Source organism: Xenopus tropicalis, chromosome 2 (assembly GCF_000004195.4).
Source record: "Xenopus tropicalis strain Nigerian chromosome 2, UCB_Xtro_10.0, whole genome shotgun sequence".
Classification (NCBI taxonomy): domain Eukaryota; kingdom Metazoa; phylum Chordata; class Amphibia; order Anura; family Pipidae; genus Xenopus; species Xenopus tropicalis.
Genome location: NC_030678.2, coordinates 15,605,259 through 15,628,012, shown reverse-complemented (window position 1 = coordinate 15,628,012; position 22,754 = coordinate 15,605,259). Strand labels below are relative to the sequence as shown.

The following is a 22,754-nucleotide window of genomic DNA, read 5'->3' as shown; positions in this document are numbered from 1 at the left end:
TGTGGTGTAAAGTTGAAGCTATTTGAAATAGTTTTATAAAGACAGAACAGTGGGATATCTCATGTAAGCATCTGTTAAACCTAAAACAGATTCCCCAGTCCAGGCTGAATATCTACAATGGTAGTTCCAAGCATTGACTTTGAGACTAAAGATCACAGTGTAGCGATGGGACTGGATAGTTTAGCCATTCTACGATCACAATTGGTCTTTTCACAGTTTGGTGCTGCCACCAATCAGCTGGAGATTACTGTGCAACTTAAAAGCAGCAGTGCCCACATCCACTTTGAGATTTGTACAACATATGTATGGGTATTTGTACACCCATCTGTATGTGTAAACCTTGCCTGATTTTATTTAGTTCACTGGGGAACAGACTGCTCGGCCACCCAAGGAATGGACTATAACTACCCAAGCCATCGTGTGAGGAAAACCAATGAACTAAGCTTCATAGTTAGCTGGAGAGAGAGAGAAACCTTCCTAAACAGTTTAGAAAAAGCTAATTTGTATCTAATGGCTCTAACTGAGATGCACTGGTAGGCTAATTTCTACAAAGCCAAACACCAAGGATTATGGAGTGCAAAAACTGCCTGTTTGGTAGCACAGAAGTAGATCAGTGACTTTTACCTCAAATAAGACATTTTTGCCAAAAAATCCATAGAAAGTAGAAGCATTTCAAGATGGGCCAATATACCATTTTCTGTCACTTGAGTGTAGACGGTATATCAGGTTTCCCTTATCTTTGGTAGTGAAGGTTGAGAGTGGAGGCCGACAGTAGAAGTCACTTAGGCCCAGGCCACATAAGTAACAGTGTGCCAAATAAGCAAGAATCCGACTTCTGATATTCACATTTAAGCTGATATTACAAATACAATTTGTGAGCTTTCTAAAGACTGCATAAAGCAACAAACCTCCTGGATTTTCCAAGCAAAGGCAATGAGAAACCGCCCATGCATAAGCAGATGAAGGAAGGCAAGGGGCAAATCAATATTCATTAGGGATGTAATTAAAGATGTAACTAATGTGTAAGTTTTGTATTTAGCCAACACTAAAACCGTCCCATGGGACTCATTACTTTACCAAAATAATCTAATGCCTGCTTGACAAGGCAAAACTGTGCAGGAAATTAATTCCAAAATGGCACCACTTATTTTTTAATAGACGCCCATGGCTTGTTTATAGGCAGGGGATAGTGGAACCCCAACAGAACGCTGTATCATGCCCTTTACCAGTGCAGCTAATTTTCAATGTTCCGTTATGATTCCGTGATGTGTATTAGATCTGACTCAGCCCTACTGACTCAAGTCCCTGTTTCACAGGATTCTGTTATTGCAAACTTTTCCACAGACCAGTAGCCCTTAGCAAACAGACAATTATATGATATTGCAACTCAAATGGATAACACTCGGGGCATCCAAGGAGAAAATGTTATCTGCCCATAACCCTTCTCAGTAAGACACTGTTAGATTACCTCTCAACTCCCTCAGAGAAAAACAAAGTGGCAAAATCATAAATCATTTAGATGTTATTCTAAGAGGACAGCCAAACACCATTTCCGTCTATGACTAACAAGAACTTTTAACCTAGGTGTTTTAACCCAAAAATAGGTCCCCATGCTATTAGGGGTGGGTCTCCATTATTTTTACAAAAGAATATAGACATACACCTTGGTTTAGGGTTTAATAATGGTTGGGTCAACTATTGGGTCTCAAAGCTGATTTTGCAGGTTCTTACAAGAAAAAAAAAAATACATTAATGCAGCAGATCCCCAACCAGTGGCTCCCCAACCTCTTAGTGCCTCAAAGCAGGTGCTTAATTTTGAATTCCTGGCTTGGAGGCAACTTTTGGTGGCATAAAAACCATGAGTACCGCCAAACAGAACCTCTTGTAGGCTGCCAGTCCACATAGGGGCTACCAATCACAGCTCTTACTTGGCACCACTGGAACTTTTTCATTCTTGTGTTGCTCCCCAATACACTTTCCATTTGAATGTGGCTCACACATATAAAAAGTTGGGGATTCCTGCAATAATGTATGGCAATGTTAAAATAAAACAAGATTCTGATTGCTCAGGGTTACTGGACCAGTGCAAATGGTTACCTATGTTACTACCCAGGACTACCCTAGGACTTTTTTTTTTGCATCAGTTTAACCCTGAAGCCAGCTACAGACTAACCGCTGTTAATGTGCATGAGGGCTTCTTAAATAAGTTTGATGACTTTCCAGAAGTTACTAAAGTGTATGCCTGTACCAAAAAATTTGCCCTAACATATATTGTTCACATGAAAAAACAAAAACAAATTACCGTTACTAATGGTCATCTTCTGTCTCCATTCATGATCTTCCACTTGAATAGTTACCAAAATGCAGACAGCAGTGGGGAAGCCAGCTTTGCTTTACAATTAAACAGTGATAGAAACCCCTTTACCTTGAAATTCCTAGCTGTTTGGAAGGAAGTTTAGCGCTGGCATTGAGCATCTAGATCTTTCATTCAGCAACGCTGTGAATAAATGTGTAAAGAAGAGCCAGCATTGCAGAAGGGTGTTCTGTAATTGTGAGTGCTAATTGACACATCTATCCTAATTCTATTATTTTACTAAACTTGATTGTGCCAGTAGAAGACATACTTCCCTCAGCTCATCTGAACTTCTCTCTGCTATAGGTTTAGCTGTTAAATGTGAACCAACCTGAATGGATAATTACACTCTTCAAAACTTCATTTTATTATTTGGCTCAATGCTATGCTTCCATAAAGATATGGTGCTGCAGAAAATGTCTAATGGCGAGTAAAGGGCAACTAGGCAGATTAACGTACTTGTCATTACCGTAAAGTAAACCCATATGGATCCATGCATTATGCAATTTACACACTAGTGCAGACAATACTAACTGGAAAATTCTAGCAAAATTAAGGTGCACCTATGAACTGAACATTTACATCAACCACAGACATATGCAACATAAGCCCTACCAATATCACCCTATATCTCATACCACTTGAAAAACACCAATTTAACAAAAAAAAAAAGTTACTTCAATTTCATACTGCTAGTTTACAACTCATATGGATATTTACACCTCAGCAGGAAGAAAACACTCTTAATTATCCCTTAAAGGAGAAGGAAAGTCATTTTGGCATTTTACTGCCAATAGATTTGCCACATTAGTGCCCCCTAGAACACTTTTTATTCTGCAGAAAGCTTTATCATAAACTTTGCCGTAAACAGCCCTAGAAGCTCCCTGTGTTTGTTTAAGATACCAGCTGCCATTTTAGCTTGGTCTCAGTAGTTTTCTGCTGCAGCTCTAGCCATTGGTAGCTCAGATCAAACATTCTGATCGGAGGGGGGGTGAATTCTTGGGGGAGGGGGGAGCAGGAGAGAGCTGCGCAGACTCTGCCCCTGAAATAAATGATTTCTCCCAATAGAGGAAGTCTGATACTGTAGAACATGAATACACAAAAAATAAGAAATCCTGTGTTTCTTTTGATAGAGAACTAGAGTGCAGCATTTCTGTGAGTGCTTATGGCTGTATTTACATAGACCTTTCTGATACAGCTTACTTAGTTTTTACCTTTCCTTTAATGATATATTATTTAAACATGATGAAATCAAACATGTAAGTTATTCAATTTGAATGTTTATAATACTAAAACTGCCACCTTTATCAAAAACCCTATGGGACCTTCTACAAAAAGGTTGCGGCCATCCGGATATAAAGTGTGATGTGTGCAGTGTGCTACTCGACTAGTGTCCAGTGAAGAGACTGACCCGGTGATGATGCAGAAGTACAGTTACATAGGTGCAGGTTAACCTTTGTTAGAATCACTAAAACACACTATTGTTTGATTGTAATAGCAAATTCCATAAGCCACACGCTGTGTGATTGTAAATTACTTGTTATGCAGGGCTTATCTATACCTGTGTCTTACACCTACTGAGCAACAGCAAACTGGAAAGAAAATCCATAACACAGACATCTGAATTCAAACACTTATCCTTGCAGATGCTGCAGTATGCCCTAAATCTCAGGCAGGAAAATGAATCATTTTGTATTAAGGAAATCAGTAATAGATGTGTGTATATTCAACAGTTTTTAAATTCCATTTGATTTCAGCAGTTTGAAGGTAAAAATAAATAACAGTATAAAATGTATAAGAATGTACCACTGTGCTTAAATTCAGGAGGGGTTGATAGAATATATAGAATGATCTCTCTGAATACTTAAATATATATATATATATATATATTTTTTTTTCTTCTCATTTTATCAGTGTCCACTATGTTAGAAAGAAATCCATCTGAGAACACGTAGTGCTTTCGCTATTGCTGTATATGGAGAAAATGAAGCATTCCCTTGCCCTTAGAAACCAATATGGATGCTAACCCTCCACTAACTACAGTTATGGGACCTGTTATCCAGAATGCTTGGGACCTGGAGTTTCAAGATAAGGGGTCTTTTTGTAATTTGGATCTCCATACCTACTCTACCTACTAAAAAAAAAAAAAGCATTTAAACATTAAACCGAATAGTAGTATTTTGCTTTTGAAAAGGATTAATTATAACTTAGTTACCATCAAGTACAATGCATTATTTTTTTTTATAACTACAGAGAGAAAAGAAATCATTTTTAAAAATTACAATTATTTGCTTATATGTCTAAGGGAATCTAAGGGATAAGGTCCTCCCGGAACAACAGATCCCATACCTGTACCATAACATGAAGGACACTTCTGCATGAACTATGCCTCCCTGAGATCTCTAAACATAATTCATCCTAAAAAAGCAAAATTGTGGTTTTCTTGTTTTTGGCAGGTTTCTCAGTGTTTGTAATACTATGTGTAAAAGTGAAAAGTAAAAATAAAAGTAACTGGCATCCCACCATTCTGCAGTAACCATCCCCTTGATTTACTGACTTTGTGACAACAGAACACACAAATATATTACTCTGTTTTGGAAACAAGCATGCTTGTGCAAAGGAAAATGAATTAAATGAAAGAAGTTTAAATCAACTTGTCCCTACAATGTACTTTGTTGAACGTTGTTTTATAGAGCAATACCATCCTGGCCATTATAGGGTCATTAATGATTTTAGTTTGTTATGAGCTTATAGGGTGCTGTATAAACTGCATTTTAAGAGCAAAAGTCATAATTAAAGCTGTAGACTACACGACTTGTAAACTCAATGTAATGTTATTTATGTCATATCACCAATGAGGGATGTGCAGAATCTATAAGTCGGGAATCTTGAAAACAGATTAAGAACCCAAATGTACTTTCAATTTAAGAGGTGTCTGCAAATATTGTGTGATTGTCAATATTTTAGCTTTTCTTTTTTTGCTTTACACTATTTACATGCTAGTAATTTAAAACCTATACAATGCTAACTACTAAAACAAAATCCCAGACTGGGGGCAACCCTAGAATAAATGTTCCTAAACAAGAAAAAAAGGGAGGTACTGTAAGGTGTAGAAAAGAGGTGCCAAAAGGAAAGCCAAATCACCTCCTAAGGGTGAAGACACACAGAGCTACTAGTAGCAGCTACTTGTCACGTCTACAGAAACAGACAATGCTGATCATTTACTGATAATTGTCTCTATGTGTGTTTTAGCAGAGGCAATTCTCAGTATTGTCTATGGCAGGGGATTTTCTGGTGTTTAGTAGCTGTGAAAGGTAGCTGCTACGGAGTAGCTCTGTGTGTCTTCACCATAAAGTGTAGGCCATAGATGCTATCGCTCTGAATGGTCAGCTCTGATGAGAATGGTCTGGACCTTCAAGATGTCCATTTAATCAGTAAACAATTCGTTAACTTTTTACACATGTTAGGGTTATCAAACTGTTACTTATACATAAAATGTAAACCCATTTAGTCCACAATGTTGGAATGGTACTTGGTAAAGCACTGAAATTATCACACATATATATGCCAGTGCTGATGTGCGAAGACTGTAAAAACATGATGGGAGGCACGGGCTATATTTTAAGTTGGCCAACCCATGGGATAATCCCAATATACCCCCCCTTTTAACCAAGATACAAGGAGAAGTGGTCTAAAAGCTTCCATGTTAATATCTGGACAAAATGAGAGAGGTACAAACAGAGGATCTTTGGTCTCCTGGTTTCCTCCAGCTAGATAATCACTGCACACTGCGAATATTTTTAACCAGACTTTATTTAAAATAAAACAATACATGGTACAATTATACAATCTTTCATTGAACACTTTCCCGAAGTTGCGTGGTTCCAAGGAAATAAAAGCAAAACGAAGTTGTGCAATGTGGAAGAAAGTTATTATCGTTACAGGATGGATACAAATATGTGCAAGTTACTTTAACTGAATATGTGTATTAGCGCAACAGAAGCAACTCCTAGCCTACCAGAAACAGAAAATATGCCATCAGCTTCTGGCAACTTCTTGAAAATTACTGTTTAAAAATAAAGTGTCCTTTACTGAGTTACTTGTAAGCAATATTCCTATATTTTAGAAGTAATGTATGGAGACAGCTGCCCACCATTCCCATTACATCCATGATAGTTTAAATAAAGTGTTTTTTTACTGAGTTATTAGTGTACAATGAATGAGGGGATGTTTCCCCAGCTCTCACATTATGCATGCCAATATTAGGACTGGATTGGCTAAGCTACGATTAGCAAACGGTTATGTCTATGGATAGGAAGACGTCCCAGTGTACATGCTAATACCTATGTGTATGCATTCTTCACATAAGCTTACCTTTTTCGCTGATACATATTTACATAAGGAGTGGTTTATGTCATCACTCCAACAAAATCTGATGAGCCAGTTAGTGGAGACTTCATCGTATGTATCTCCTGGGATCCCCTCCAGTGGCAAGAGCACACACTACAAGGTTAATACTGGGCATCCTCTTCAAAAGCACCAATTTAATAATGTAATATGTATTACAGGTTGAAATTGATTCTTTTCCATACTGTTTAATGCAAGCTTTGTGTTTCTACAGATAAGCCAAGCTTGCAAAAGCTTTAATTGCAAACACAACCCAAGAGTGTGCCTATATCCTGCTTATTACTGCTGGACTGTGAATGTGGCCTTGTATTCCATAAAGCTCAGTAGGCCAATTATAAAATATCTCGTTTTGTGGCATTAAAGGGATACTGTCATGATTTTTATGGGGTACTTTTTATTTCTAAATTACACTGTTTACATAGCAAATAATTCACTCTGCCATTTCAAATTTTATTCTTGAACCAACACATGTATTTGTAGCTGTAATATTGGTGTGTAGGCGCCATCTCAGTGTATTGTGCCTGAGTCTGAGCTTTCAGCCAGCGCTACACTTTAGAACTGCTTTCAGCTAACCTATTGTTTCTCCTACTCCCATGTAACTGGAGGAGTCCCAAGCCGGACTTGGATTTCTTACTATTGAGTGCTATTCTGATACCTACTGGGAGCTGCTATCTTGCTCCCTTCCCATTGTTCTGCTGGGGGGAAAGGGGGGATATCACTCCAACTTGCAGCGCAGCAGTAAAGTGTGAGTGAAGTTTATCAGAGCACAGGTCACATGGCTGTGGCACCCTGGGAAATGAAGAATATGGCTAGCCCCATGTGACATTTTAAAATTAAATATAAAAAAATCTGTGTGTGTGTTTTCCCATGACAGTATTCCTTTAAGTAAGAAAGGCAATGTGCAGCCCACACAGACTGGAATATCATGACTTCTGATCACAAAGTCTGCAGATCCGAGTTTTTTTTTACTGATGTTATATAGTGGCGAAATATATGCAAAGCAATAAAATGACACAAGCCTTTAGGAATAAATGACTTTGTAAAGACTTGCTAGAGTGTTTCTAATAACTGAATTATCTATGTACTTTTTTCCTTCAGTACATTTCAGGACCAATTCTTCAGAGAGTTATTGTAACATGAATATTTAAAGAGAAGTCTTGCAATATACTCATTACAGGAAAACAAGTTAAAATAAAAAAATAAGCATTTGAGAAAGAAGTGTAAATACTGAGAGTTTCTAAACTTCTGCAGAGCATGGTGTGTGTGTGTAATTGGTAGAATTTTCTCTAAGAAAAGCTTGATGATCAAAAAATGAAACCGGCATTTGTTTTCCAATATTGTTAACTGAAACCTCTCACCTGCTCCCAAGAAATTCATGTTTGGAAAAACACTGTGCGCCTTTTACCATTCTTACATGTACCACCATGTATTTATAAATATATTTGTGCCCTCTGTGAATGTCTAAAAGCTCAAAGGCATGTAACTAAGAATATATGGATTGGATGTGTTGAACTGGAACTCTCACCATCTTCTCACACCCTTTCTCCAAACAAAACAACCAGGAGGGGGTATAATTTGCAAGTATTCATAATAAATAGATAAAAGACAACCCCTTCTCTGATTACTAAATGAAAATGCTCGATTGGTTTACTCCTTTGTTAAATACGTATTGGTAAACTGCAACTCACAATAAAGTGTTACTTGTGCTGTTAAAGTGACAATGTGCTATTTTAAATAACTATGTACCAAGCAGCTTAGAAAATGTGATCACAACTTCAATAAAAAAATATTAGAATTTAATACTGTAGTGATTATTGTGCTTCATTAAATTAAACATAAAAAATTGGTAAACTACAACTCTCACAAAAGTGAACAGTGCTTTTAGGTGTTCATTATAAACACCTTAAAAGCGCTGTTCACTTTTGGCGAGAGTTGTAGTTCACCAATGTTAATTTAATGAAGCAAAATAATCACTACAGTGTAACTGTAAGATGCTGGGAAGAGTCTGAGGATTTGTCAAGTGATAGTGAAAGATAGAATAGTAAATGTGTTATAGCTATAATAGCCAGTAAGAATCAGAACAAATCTGAATTATTACAGTTCTGCTTTACTAATGATATAAGCAGCCAATGGTAGTGACTGCTGCTTTGTCCAGCCCTAATTGCACAATAGGAAGACTACCTTATATATCTTTATATATCATTATATATCTATATCATGGGTATAATTTAAAACTGCATACAATCTATAGATGATAAAAACATATGCAAAGATTGTGAAAGGCCCAGGCCCTCTGCTAAGCAGAAACATTTAAAAACAAAAACAGTAGTACATTTTTATATAACTACGAATACAAACGGCATCAAGTGTAACAGATACAAAACTCCCCAACACCATACAACAAAAACTCTGTAGGAACACCCTAAAGGCAGTAACTTACAAGACTCAGAGAGAATGTTCAAGCCAATGTTAAACTATAAGGCACTAAGTTATTAAATACCATAAAGCCAGCACAATCAGACTGTAACGTACGCCCAACAGAAGTAATTAGGAATGTGAATATGTATCTTACAATCTAGAGCGGGATTTATGGCACCCAAAGACTTTAGAATACAGGTGCCAAGGTCACTTTGTTTAACTGATTTCTGAATCTGCGGTTGAAGCAATAAAACGTTGCACTAAATATAAAACTCCACAGGCCTGGTCTGGATCAAAAGCACCAAGAGATCTCACCTACGCAAGAAATCCTTTGACAAAAGCTGTTATGAAAGAAAAACAGAATGCTTACCGTGAAGTGGGTTCAAGGGCCCCGGAGCATTATTTGGCCCTCCTGATGGGGTAGGCTTATATCCATTGCCATTATCAGCCTTCTCATCCTCCTCCATATTATCCCTCACAGGTACCATTGGACTAGGGTTTGTACGAGACACATCTTTTGAAGAGTCATTAGATGAAGTATCTGCTGTAGCTAAGAAAACATGTGTTATCCAACGTATCCCAACAGGGCATGCAGTGTGTCAGCAACCGTGTACTAGGCTCAACATTTATACAAAAGTTACTTAGGGGTATATTTATTATGCTGTGTAAAAGTGGAGTAAAACGTTACTGGTGATGTTGCTCATAGCAGCCAATCTGATGCATTGGTTTTGTGATGGTTAAAATCTAATTGCCGATTGGTTGCCCTGGGCAACATCACCGGTAAAGCTTCACTCCATTTTTTACACAGCATGATAAATGTACCATCATCAATGGGGGGATTTCCACTCAAAACAACCTTTGTTGTAGAACACAGAGCAAAAGTTGTACCTTATTTACCTTTCCATTGTAACAAATGAGCTTACATATCGGGTTTTTAAAACTCAACATTTTTAAATTTAGTAATGTTTCAAGTCAATTCAAATGTATAATAAATATTTTAGTACTGGAAGAGAAAAATTAAAGCACCTGATTGCCAGGGCCAACGTACCCAGATATGATAAATAAGCAAAAGGGAGTACAACAGAAAGGCAATTAAAAATACAAATTTGGCTGCAAAGTTCCATTTCTACTGCTACAATTTAAAGTTTGTGGCGAACTTGCCCTTATTTACCTCATAAGACCTCAAATCCTTATATCCCCTTTATTCAAAATGAGCTCAATGAATAGGGCTTGTGCTAAACACAGCAGAGCTGAAGTACCATTCCGACTTCCTGAGCCCACTGAAAAGTCTCTGTATAAACAAACCTCTCCTTTCCCCAGGCTGCAGCATTTGGGTCATATTAGATATCAGAGCAGAAATTTCACACCTCTCTATTAATTTCTATGTAATTTTAAAGGTGTACTCATCAAAGCGTAAATTTTCTCACACTTAATAGGTCTTTAAAATTTCCATATAAATGTATGACAGCAGCTTAATTTCACTCTTGTGGATTATGGCGAGCTCGAATATTGCGCCAACTCTAAGTCAACTAGAGCTCTAATATTGTGCAATAAATGTCTCTTGCTAGGCTTTTGTAAGGAGCAGCTCATTACACACAGGGCTTCTCAGAGGACTGGTCATTTGTTTTAAGCAGCTCGAACCAAACCAGGGAGTTGGAATGTCATTCAACTTAAGTTTTTCCCTGTTTCGAGTAAGAAATATAAAAAAAAAAAACAAAGCTATTTCTAAATTTAAATAGGAAAAAGTATCTTCAGTACCAGCCCTATTAATTGAGCTCATGGTTAAATATGGGGTATACTGCCCCTTTGTATATTTTCCTGATTCACTGTAAGTGAAGTCCTATGAGAGGCAGTCATTTGGCTAATTAACCTGTATAGAAATAAGAATAAACCTAATAATGGACTTGGTGTAGAACCAACTTATTAAACCCCTCTCTTCGAATCCACTAAAATGCCAATATATGACGGTCTATGGATAACGTATTTAAGAACCCCCAGCAATGCTGCTCTTCAGGCACTTACAAGTCGGGATGTTTATTCCAGGTGTAGGAAGAGGAATAGAAACAGGTGGGGTCATAGGTGGGGGAAGTCCAGGAGGAGGCAGAAAGCCTACAGAACAGAAACAAAGTTAGTATAATGATCACTGCATTACTGAACATTATATTGCATTTATATAACTGCCGTATGCAACACAACCCAGAATGCTCAAGCATACTGTAGGATTTCCAAGACCTATGAAAACAAAATGTAAATGAAGTCCCAATGAAACCTGTGTTATAATAAATCCACTGCCCAATAGACAGGAGTTCTTGGAAAAAAGGGTGGGGCTTTGGTTGCCTTATACAGTGAAGACACAATGGGGGACTTAAACAACATGCTGAGTTTCACCAAATTCAATGCCCAGTCTTACAATAAGAATATACAGGCACTACAGGTTATCTTGTTATACATAGGCTGCTGGGTAATTAGTAGTGAAACAGGGAGGACTAGTTAGCCTGGGCCAGAAAAGGCAAACCAGTGGGTGGGAGTTCGCGAGGCCACAGCTGCTTTCCTTACAATAAAGGATGTAAAAAGCTGTAGCAGTTAAATAAATATCCAGCAAAATTTTTTGATGGGCTGGAGTGTGTGTATATTGGTGTAGCAGCACACATGGAGGTTAGTTGTCTGCAACAAATCTTCCTTACTGCAGGCGACTAATCTCCCGAAACACTTTGCCACAGGCAAAGTGAATCGCCGGTGAGAACACATGCCTGGCAAGTTTCAAGTTTTTCCCAAATTACCCAAAGATGCCTCTTAAAGGAACAGTAACACCAAAAAAATAAATGTTTTTGAAAGTAAATGAAACAATGTATAGTTGCCCTGCAAAAATCCAAAAAGTAGGAGAAAAAAGCTTCAGCAGATTTACTGCAAACCATTTATTGTGGGTAGTGGTAACACGACATGTTTCAGGTCAATACCCTTTATCAAGTGTACCAATGTATAGTTGCCCTGCACTGGTTAAAGTTGTGTGTTTGCTATAGTTATACTTTATATAAATAAGCTGCTGTGTAGCCCCGGGGGCAGCCATTTAAGCTGGAAAAAATGAGGGCACAGTTTACACAGCAGATAAAACACTATTGTATTCTAGAGGGGTTATCTGCCTATAGTAGGGTTCCTATTGCAAACACATCAGTTGTACCAGTGCAGGGCAGCAGTAAATTAATTTTATACACTGTTAAACTTCAGGCGACTTGCTGTGTTTTTGTTTTCCTACTGGCAATTTACTTTATTGCCAGTGGAAAAGCATTTGCAGGAGACAGTCACTCGCAGTAGTGGACATTTATATAAAAATATATTTACTCAAAGTATTTCAGTTTAGTTGTAAAGACATACCTGGAGGCATATGCATTGGATTAAAGCCTGGTCTCATAAATGGTGGAGGAGGAACTCCAGGTGCAAATCCAGGGGGAGGAATACCTATGGGAAACGCAGGAGGTTGTAGGGGTCCCATTCCTGGTATAGGCTGATGGGGGGGCATGCCTTGAGGCAGAGGCATGCCCTGAGGGAGTGGCAATCCTTGTGGAGGAAGCCCTTGTGGGAGGGGCATTCCTTGTAATGGAGGAACTCCTTGCAAGGGGGGTAATCCCTGGGGAGGGGGTAATCCTTGTACTGTTGGTACCCCTGGTGTTGGAATTGATGGAACTGGCTGGTGTGCAGTCATTGGCTGAAGGGGTGGCACCTGCTTACAAAGAAAACAGTATTTAAAATATTTGGTGGATACTTAAATGAAGCAAAACAGGACACATTAAAATGCATCTGGTTCACCTTGGAAACTAACTGGAAGCAAAATATTTATTCATTTATTCATTGTAACAAAGCTATTTCTTTACCTAAGCGTGCCTAAGCAAGCAATGCAGGTTATCACTCTGTGCCAGGGTTTCTTATTTTCAGAATGTAAGAGCAAAACAGCTCAATGCAAATTCAGATAGGCATTAATGTTGCAGGGAAAAGAATATATGGTAGCCGAGTGGTTGGCATTTCTTGAGTTGTGATTCTGACTAGGGCACAATCTGCAAGGAGTTTGTATGTTCCCCCCGTGCTTGTGTGGGTTTCTCCTGGGTAATTCATTTTTCTTCCCACTCTTTAGAATTTGATAAATGGGGTATTTTCACAGAACTCACCCCCCCCTCCTTTACAAATTGGTTCAGAGTACCCTATCTACCTTTGAACAAACAAAGCCCTGCCTTCTCTAGGCTGCAGCTTATGAGCAAGCTCATTGCCAGAGGCTTCTCAGTGGACCGGTAATTAGCTGTGTCACTTCTTTTAAAGTTCTGTGGGATTAGAAGTGATAGTAAGTACTGAAGTGAAACTGGCTCATAATTTTCTTTAGTGCCAAAAATAGAAACCACAGTTAGTTGTTATTATTTTAAAAAATAGTCAAAAAGTATGTTTAGCACAAGCCCTATTCATTGAAAGCAGTGTATACTTTGATGTTCTAAGGCTGATGCCACACCAGGCGTAGGGCTGATTTTTTCGGCAAGCGGAAAAACGCTTGCCGAAAAATCAGCCCTACGCCTGCTACTTGTGCCTGCACCCGAATGAATGGAATACGCTCGGGTGCAGGCACATGTAGCCGATATACGCACGAAAACGCGTGAGAATGCAAAGTCTCGCGTTTTCTTGCGTATATCGGCTACATGTGCCTGCACCCGAGCGTATTCCATTCATTCGGGTGCAGGCACAAGTAGCAGGCGTAGGGCTGAATTTTCGGCAAGCGTTTTTCCGCTTGTCGAAAAAATCAGCCCTACCCCTGGTGTGGCATCAGCCTAAATTGCATTAAACTAATTAGAGCTAACTGCTGACAGCTGATGTGGGCAACTGCAGGGCAGCCCCAAACTACTTATTTAGCAAGGCCCTGCCTCAGGGAATATTGGTTATTTGCCCATCTGTGCCCAATTTTCTATAGCCACACCTCATAGCCTCAAATAAGGGTTTAAATCTAAATGAGCACAAACAACCCTATGATCCTCACTTACCTGTGGAACAGAAAAGGGCTGCTCTGGCCAACAGTATATAACACAGAAACCAAGGAACTCTAGGCAATGCTTGTAACTTGGTATCAAAATAACCATGTAACTGTACAGATATACATTTTACAGAATCATTAAATAAGAACCCTGAAAAGCACAAGAATATAAGTGGTTTTAAATAAGTCAATCCCGTACAGGAGGTCTGTCAAACTGGAGGCCCACAGGATGAATTTGGCACCCCAAAGGATTTTTATGGCCCCCAGTCTTCTAAAAGCCTCCATAGGCTTCACTGTGGAACTTTATTTTTTTTTAATTCAGCCATCAAAAAGAAATATTCTCACTACATGCAGGACTACTGGACAGTACTGTTGTATTTATCTGTTGTATCTGACCAACTGGGCCCTTGGGCAGGACAGAGAGATACCAGTCACTATATTGTATTGTTTAATTTATTTGGGCTGGCAGCCTGAACAATCACAACAGATAAACATTAAAGGGGTGGTTCACCTTTTATGTTAACTTTTACTATGTTATAGAATGGACAATTCTAAGGCTGATGCCACACGTGGCGTTTTTACGCGGCGTTTTTTCTCAGCCTAAAAACGCTGCACAAGCCACACATGGCGTTTTTCAGCCTAGTACTGGTGACGTAAGCAAATCCTGTTGCCATGGTGCTAATAGTGCGAAATAGCAAAAAACGCCGCGTATTTCCGCTAGGTCTGGCAGCTGCCTTTGCGTATCCATAGGAATGGCTTGCTTTGCAAGTACTGGCGTATTTCAGCCAACGCTTGAAAAATCCGTGCTTAGGCGTTTTCTAGCGTATTTCCGCTTTGTGTGGTTTGCTTCGCGTCTTTTCAAGCTATTTCTATGGATGATGATATCAGGCGTTTTTCAGCCGCTGAGAGAATTAGAAAATACGCAGCGTAAAAACGCCACGTGTGGCATCAGCCTAAGCAACTTTTCAAATGGTTTTCATTACTTGTTTTTCATAGTTTTTGAATTATTTGCTGCCTTATTCTAACTCTTTGCAGATTTCAAATGGGGGTCCCACTACTGATCCCGCAAGCCAAAAAACTATTGCTCTTTGAGGCTACAGTTTTATTGTTATTGCTACTTATTTTCTATTCGGTCCCTCTCCTATTTATATATCAGTTTTTCATTCAAACCACACCTTGGTTGCCAAGGTAATTTGGATTGTAGCAACCAGATAGCTGTTGAAACTCCAAACTGGAGAGCTGCTGATTGCAAATTGTCTCAGAATTATATTTTCTACATCATACTAAAAGTCAACTCAGAGGTGAACAACCCCTTTAAAGAAGCTGTTCCTAGAAACCCATGGCACATAGAGAGCTGTCCGTATGATTTAGCCAGGACACATACAAAAATTATAAAAAAAAAATGGTGTTTGGACAGCTTAGTGCTACATAGACATCACATTAAATAATATGGTATAACTGTTTGGCATTTCCATTAGAGTGTTAAATTGGCTTTCAACGTTTAATATATTAGCAGCAGTTACACTGAAGATGAGACAAAGCCTGCAAATGATGTGCATGTATTTTTCCAACTTATCTTACCATGCCAGGAATGGGTGCACGGATAGGAATGGATAATAGCGGCAGAACTTGGGGTGCAGGAGAAGCCTCCCCCACACCTTTAGTCTCAGCTGCACCATTCTGAGATACATCCTTTGGCTCAGGTTTCTTTGCCAGTGGTTTCCATTCTGAAACAAGAACAAAACACTTGAAGTTTCTGATCTGGGAAAATAGCAAAAAAAAAAAAACAAAATTCTCATTGGTAAGCATCAATTGTACCAGCATTACCTGGGCATAGTGTGTCATTATCTAACATTCCTCCTTCGCAGAAATTCTCAAGATCCTCAGGTTTGACTTTATTCCATGGTATGTATGTAACTCCTATCTCCACATCCCAATACTGTTTGTATTCTGCTTTAATCCCTTTGTTCAAAGCCCAGGCAATCTGTAAGAGAAATGCACAATTTGTAAAAGTTTATATATTCATAGACTGACCAAAAACACATTAAAGGGAATGTATGTCCCCTTTATTCAGCATCAGTACAATGATTATTGCGTGTGCTGAACACACTTTTTCCCTCTTGCTTTAATCAGGAAATATGTACAGTTTTGCTGCTCTAAACAGAGCAAACTCGGAAACTAAATGTAAAGTCCCATTCTACTACCAGTTTGCACAATCAAAACAAATAACCAGTCCACTGAGAATTCTCTGTATAATGAACTTCTGCTTACTTCATATTCTAAGAGGCTGTGGCTGGGTGAAGGGTTGGGTTTGTTTATACAGACTGCTTTTTTTAGTGGCCTGCTGATCTGTTTAGATTGCTCTCAAGTAAATCAAAGTACAAAGTGACTTTACTTTCCATTTCAAATTTACCTTTTAGTGCAAGAAATAAAGCCATATGTATTAACTAATGATGTTGAAAAAGGGTGGGGGGGGGGGTATAAGTCAATTTTAAACAGTAGCCTTTAATAAATACAAAAAGTCTGTTAAAATATTAGCCATCACTGATTCATAGAAACTGTTGCTATTCTGTAAATGTGTGTATGAGAGACAAAATGCCTCAATACAACCTTAGTAAACCAATTTAAACCCTACTTATAAATTGGGCTACCCTAAAAAGGATTTATTCAAGCTAACAGCTGCTGGATGTGTCCCTTTTTTCATCCTGCATTAATAATAATTGCTTTCACCTGCATAGATGTGAGTAAGCAATCAGCCCTGGGGCTCCTTTCTACATTTCAAGGAGACACCCCAAGCGGCTGGCAGTTTCATCACTTGATCTAACACGAAATCCAAACAGAAAGGATTTAATGCTGAAACAGTATTTGATACTATACTTCTTTGGATCAGACTTGAAAATAGAACCTTGGTCTCAAGTCACTGAAGTCATGGCCCCCAAACAGAGAGGATAGCCAGAAAATAGGAAAAAGGAAAGGTGGTAGCTAACTACCAAGGAACAAAAATGCTCATCTTTTATAGGATACTGATTTTTAATACTTTTTATTGTTTATAATAGATAGATATTTAATAAGGTAGCAAACATGGAGGCTATTCATAGTCACATGGCTATGAACTTGATGCACTAGTACATTCTAGTCCATTCTTTGTTCTGTGGTACTAACACCTCATTTTTTTTGTAAAAATTCAATTTAAAGGCAAACTGGCAATATTTCTCTCTCTTTTTAAGCAAGAGGTAGGCCTGTTTGACACAAACTATTGGCCAATAGCAAACAAACTGACTGCCGTGTTGCTAAACGACAAATTCCTTAGACAAGCACAATTCCTGAATATTGTTAGGCTAAGATTCAATGGGTTACACAGCAGGGTATTTATATAAAACTATAGTAGTGTTCCTGAAGCAAACACCCCAGTTTTACCAATGAAGGGCAATGATACATTATACTTTAAAACACTTTCATTTTTGGTGTTACTGTTCCTTTAACTGCAGGCTGACTAATCTCCTTGTATATCTCAGCCCTAATACAAGCCCAGGGCTGCCACAGCCCTTTGGAAGTCAAGATTTCAGTCTCCAAAATGACCCCAGAATCTCGCCCACATGCTGTTGGCTGCCGTCAGTTACATGAGCTTAGGACCCACTCACAATACATATAAATCTGATCACAAGATAGGATAGAAACCAGTGCAGTTTACTGCAGTAGCAGCATCATCTTTATCATTTATTTAGTTCCAGCAAATTAGTCAGCAGTTTACATTAAGTTATAACGAGCAGGGATCTTACAATACTTTAACAAGCAAGGGTTTACAGAGTAAGAACAGGATCATTTCAGGCAACCTTTAGCTCTCAATAGCAGTCCACAGCATACTGAGCATATTTAAGACATGGATTAACACTTATGGTTTGGTACTGTATATTCGGTATATAAAGTTAAGTAATTTTAGTTATAGGATAACAAAAACCTAAATAGAATTTAAGTTAAACGATGTCAAATGTAACGATGTCAAATTTTACTTTAAATACTAATAGCACTTTCATACAACCAGCAAGGCAAGAGAAACAAAACAATTTCAAGATGCACACCTCATCAATGTGAATTTATATCAATGAGTATATTATGAAGAACTATAGTAACTTTACTTAATTTCCCAGTATATTGCAACCATGTCAAGACAATTACCCTACCTGCTGGCAAAGTGAGGCATATAAAGAAATATGCATAAATAGGAAGTCCTGCTACACGCTCATTAGGAACACAATAGCTTAAGTATTTTGTTATTTGCTACTGTTACGGTTACTGTTACTGTAACCCCCCCCCCCACCCCGACACACAAAAAAATGTAATCAGTGAACAGCCTCTTTAAAACCTTTAAATACCTGCCACTCTGGTTGCTAAGGTTAATAGTAAGGCTGCAACATCCCCTTAATCACTTGGGATTCCTTACTTGGCCTCCTCCCTTGGGAATCTGCTTTGGCTGTTGGCTAACTGAACATGCTCATGCCCTCCAGTCTAGCAGCCAATGAAGAGATGGCACTGCTAGTATCTATAGAAACTCTGCTCTAGCTGTGCACTCTGACAGAGAAATGTTTTTTTCTCCTAATTCCACCCCCTGAGCTCATCTTAACCATTACAGTGCTCAATCCAAGCAGGACTCTTTATCAAAGCAAGTCCTGCCTGTGTAAGCCTGCATTCTTCACTGCATGAACTTTACAGCACACACGTGCTGTTTGCAGATATAAATTGTCACTGATGTCGTCAGAGGGAAACTGGCCACCTGGTGATGGTGCTGACTAGCAGAGAGAATATAAGCAGTATAAATAATGTGGTGTGGGTGATGTGCCCACCTTATATACACGGTAGGAAGATGTAGGGTTTAAATGTATTTTAAAACAATGTAAACTGACAAGTAGACTGAAAATGTATTAACATCTTAATAGTTTTTGGGGGGGTGGAGAGGGAGGACCTTCACCTCTTAAAGAAATTCAACCCAAAAAATAAATTTTAGAAGACATCATGCTACGCAACTTACATTTACAAATAACTTTTAAAGAACAAAATTGTTTTTTAGTACATTCATATTGGAAAGTTGCTTAGAATAATGTTGTCTTTTATTAGCCAAAACATATTTTTTGGGTTGACATGTCCTTGGATATTCCAATTCTACGAAAGAAAAGGGAAATGCATGAACAGCGTTACACAAAAAACAGCATTTGTAGATAAGCAGCAAGAATAATTTACCTTTATTGCCTTCTGGTTTACTTTAACGTTTCCTCTGCTAAGTTTCATTAAAGCACGATATGCATCCTGGCGGTGGACCATAACAATATAGGCACAGCCTCGTGGTGGAATCATCTAAAAGACAACAAACAGCTATTTAGAAAGGGATAACATTAATGAGGTATTGTAATATTTTAAGATGAGAGATAGCAACAGAATGAGGGCCACTAGAAATGCACTGTATGATCCTAATTAAAATTGCATAGGATACAGCAGAGCTTGTGCCCTAATGTATTCAGGTTTTTATTCAACAGCTCTTCAGCCTGGAACTTCAGCAGCTACTTAGTTGCTAGGGTAACAATTTACCCAAGCAACCAGTCAATGGCCAAGCAGACACTTCAAACTGTAAAAAAAAAAAAACATTACATACACATATAACATTTACATTGATCCAAACCAATGCTGGACATTGTATTTTGCTACTGCAATATTTTCACCCCTTCTGGGATCTCCATCTAAAAAGCAGGGGTGAAATTTAACAGGCATCAAGTAAATTTAAGCTTTACTTACATTAATTGATTCAATGGGTCCAAACTCTTCAAGGAAACTTCCAACATCTTGTTGTGTTGTTTTTTTGTCCAGTTGTCCTATCCAGAGTGTAGTACTACAAACTAAAAGATAATAAATCTGTTTTAGCCATAAGTGTGTCTTAGGCCCAAAATAGGGATACACTCAGAGATAGTGATTTGACTGCATTTTGCATTTGAGAAGAAAAAAACAAAAAAACAAACAAAGGTCTCATAGAATAACTTAAGACATTAATTAGGAACTGCTTATAATAATGGCACAGACATGCAACATTCTTCCCAAATTAAACATAAAAGTCTTTACAGGCAATAACTTGAAGCCACTGGCAAAAGATCATAGTTCTTAAAGAGTGACATAACATTTCTGGGTTATTCTGATAGCTTTACCTGTGTGTTCAAGAACACACCGAATTACTTGTAGTTTTGGGTCTGCAAACACAGGTAAAAAAAAACCCCAAAAAAACTTTGTTTCCATCAGCCAAACTAAATACCTAAAACAAAAACTTACTGCTAACAGTCTCTGATTTAATAGGAGGAAGTCCTTTTTGCCTTCGTTCTTTTTCCTTCTCTCTGTCCCTTCTTTCTTGAGATCGAGATTTGGGGGAGTGACGACGTCTATCACGAGAGCGAGAACGAGAGCGGCGATGACGAGATCGCCGTGAACGAGAACCAGAACGTGAACGCCGTCTCTTTGGTGATCTTCAGAAACAAAATCAACTTAGCACAAACCCAAAAGTTGCACCCAAGTTCTACAAACATTTTCACGTGGATTTTAAAGCATTTTCTGAAACAAACCTTAAAAGGCAAAAGTACAGGCATAGGATCTATTATCTATTATGACTGCTTGGGATCTCTTTTTTTTTTTTTAACTGACCTTTCCATAATTTGCCATATAATCTTGAATTGAAGGAACACTTTTCATTTTTATAAATATCTAATAAAAAAAAAAGTTCAAAAACTGCTTTTGATCCAGCCCTATTCCTTATTTCCTGTTTAAGAATCTCCTCTATCAACCAGAGGTCTTATCTCCAACCTATACACTGAACTACACGCTAAATTGCATAATAAGCCTCTTGATACCCTTAGGGGAAAATGGGAAAGTGATATAGATCAACTTTATGATCAGGAATGAGACCAGATGTTGGAATCTCCTTTACTAGCATCATTATGTTACACAGATCGCATGATTCAGTTATATTTTTTGCACAGAGCTTACTACTATCTGGCTAAGCTAAATAAACTATCTCCAGCATCCCCTTCTGCCCCAGATGCTAATGTGATGGGGTGGGTGCACGGCTCCAAAAAGCAAGATCTTGCAGCAGCATGAGAGAAGTGCATGATGGGAACAGTGAGAGCAAGAAAGACAGACACAGAAAGGAACTTGGGTGAGGTTTCCCTGCTACTGGGGAGTTCTGCTTGCTGGTCAGAGCTATGACCACTTCCTGCGGGAGAATGAAGAGGAACGCCCACCCCTCATTTCGGACCAGACTAAGGTCGATCTCTGCAGCTCTGATTTAATCACATTTTTAGGAGGGAAAACATTTTTCTGCCGTATTAAATATTATATAAATATTGTGTGGAAGGTAGAATAATAAAAATGAAAATACAAAGTACAAGGTACAGTTTTATTACAGACAAAAAAGAAATCATTAGATTTGCTTAAAATGCACTCTATGGGAAATGGCCTTCCCATAATTTGGAGCTTACTGGATAGCAAGGTTTCTAGATAAGGGATCCCATACCTGTACTTATTTTAACTACTTCTCTCCAAAACCCAAAATATTTACTCTGTTTACAATACCTGGATACTGACTTGCTTTGTTCATTCATATGACGTTTGTTTTCTTGAACATTAGGCTGTTCAACATCCATGGGCATTTCCTAAAAAAAAAAATATTTGTATATGTCCATATGACCAAGTTCCAAAGACGCATCATTGCACCACAGCTCTCATACAGTAACAGTAATAACTTCATCTTTTGATGTATAACCACACACACCCCTACATATATGTTATAAGAAGTAGTAAAAGATAAGCACTGACTAAAGCACTGTAGCTTTTTAGAGATAATATCACAACTACTTACTATAATAGAATAATATAATTGAATTATTACCTGCTGATGTTCCTTCTGCACATGCATTTCATTTGGCTGCATTTGGAAGGTGTTTTGGAAACCATGGGTAGAAGGTTCAGACCCCATAGGTGGTACCATAGGCGCAAATGACTGAGTAGGAACCATACCAAATCCAAGCATTTGGCCATTGGGAGGAAGCTGAGTCTGTTTAAAAAAAATACATTTGAGTAAGATCTTGATAAAAAAAAAAAAAAAGAGCAGAATCTTTAAACTCCATTTTAGAAGATTGAACTTTTGTATGTAATCTATATGCTCAATGAATACACCTGTTTACTGTACTGCACTAGAGAGTATGTTGGAACCTTATAATATGTGATAACACTGCAAAATTCTTTCTATATAAATTCATCCTAATGTTGGCTTCATGCTACTTTCCTTGCAATTTATCTGAAGTTATTTGGAGGGCAGGCCAGTAATATGTAAATGCTAAGGGTTCCGTGTACCCAACAGAGTGCACCCAGCTTTTAGACAAATATCGATGATCACAGCAGAGCTGAACAGCAAAACAGGCCAGTCTGTCAGAGAATTCCAGTTAGTTTGCACCCCAACAAATTACTTACTGGGGTAGTCTGTGCATAAATTTATGCACAATACTTTTAAACCCTTCATAGTAAAAACGGTATCTTAAATCA

General features: G+C 38.2%; 1 protein-coding gene across 3 annotated transcripts in view; it reads right to left on the bottom strand.

Annotated features, from left to right (window-relative positions):
* scaf4 (SR-related CTD associated factor 4) overlaps positions 1-22,754 on the bottom strand; it is a 57,073-nt gene that overhangs the window by 14,020 nt on the left and 20,299 nt on the right. The window contains exons 10-19 of one of the 3 annotated variants that reach the window (XM_012958019.3): positions 22,102-22,266; positions 21,786-21,865; positions 20,493-20,683; positions 19,968-20,068; positions 19,419-19,532; positions 16,011-16,167; positions 15,765-15,910; positions 12,551-12,899; positions 11,201-11,287; positions 9,549-9,728 (exon numbers count right to left, since the gene is read on the bottom strand). In XM_012958019.3, coding sequence (XP_012813473.1) covers positions 9,549-9,728; positions 11,201-11,287; positions 12,551-12,899; positions 15,765-15,910; positions 16,011-16,167; positions 19,419-19,532; positions 19,968-20,068; positions 20,493-20,683; positions 21,786-21,865; positions 22,102-22,266 — 1,570 coding nt within the window. The remainder of the gene's footprint in view (positions 1-9,548; positions 9,729-11,200; positions 11,288-12,550; positions 12,900-15,764; positions 15,911-16,010; positions 16,168-19,418; positions 19,533-19,967; positions 20,069-20,492; positions 20,684-21,785; positions 21,866-22,101; positions 22,267-22,754) is intronic. The other 2 variants (XM_012958020.3, XM_012958021.3) reach the window with 2 other exon arrangements.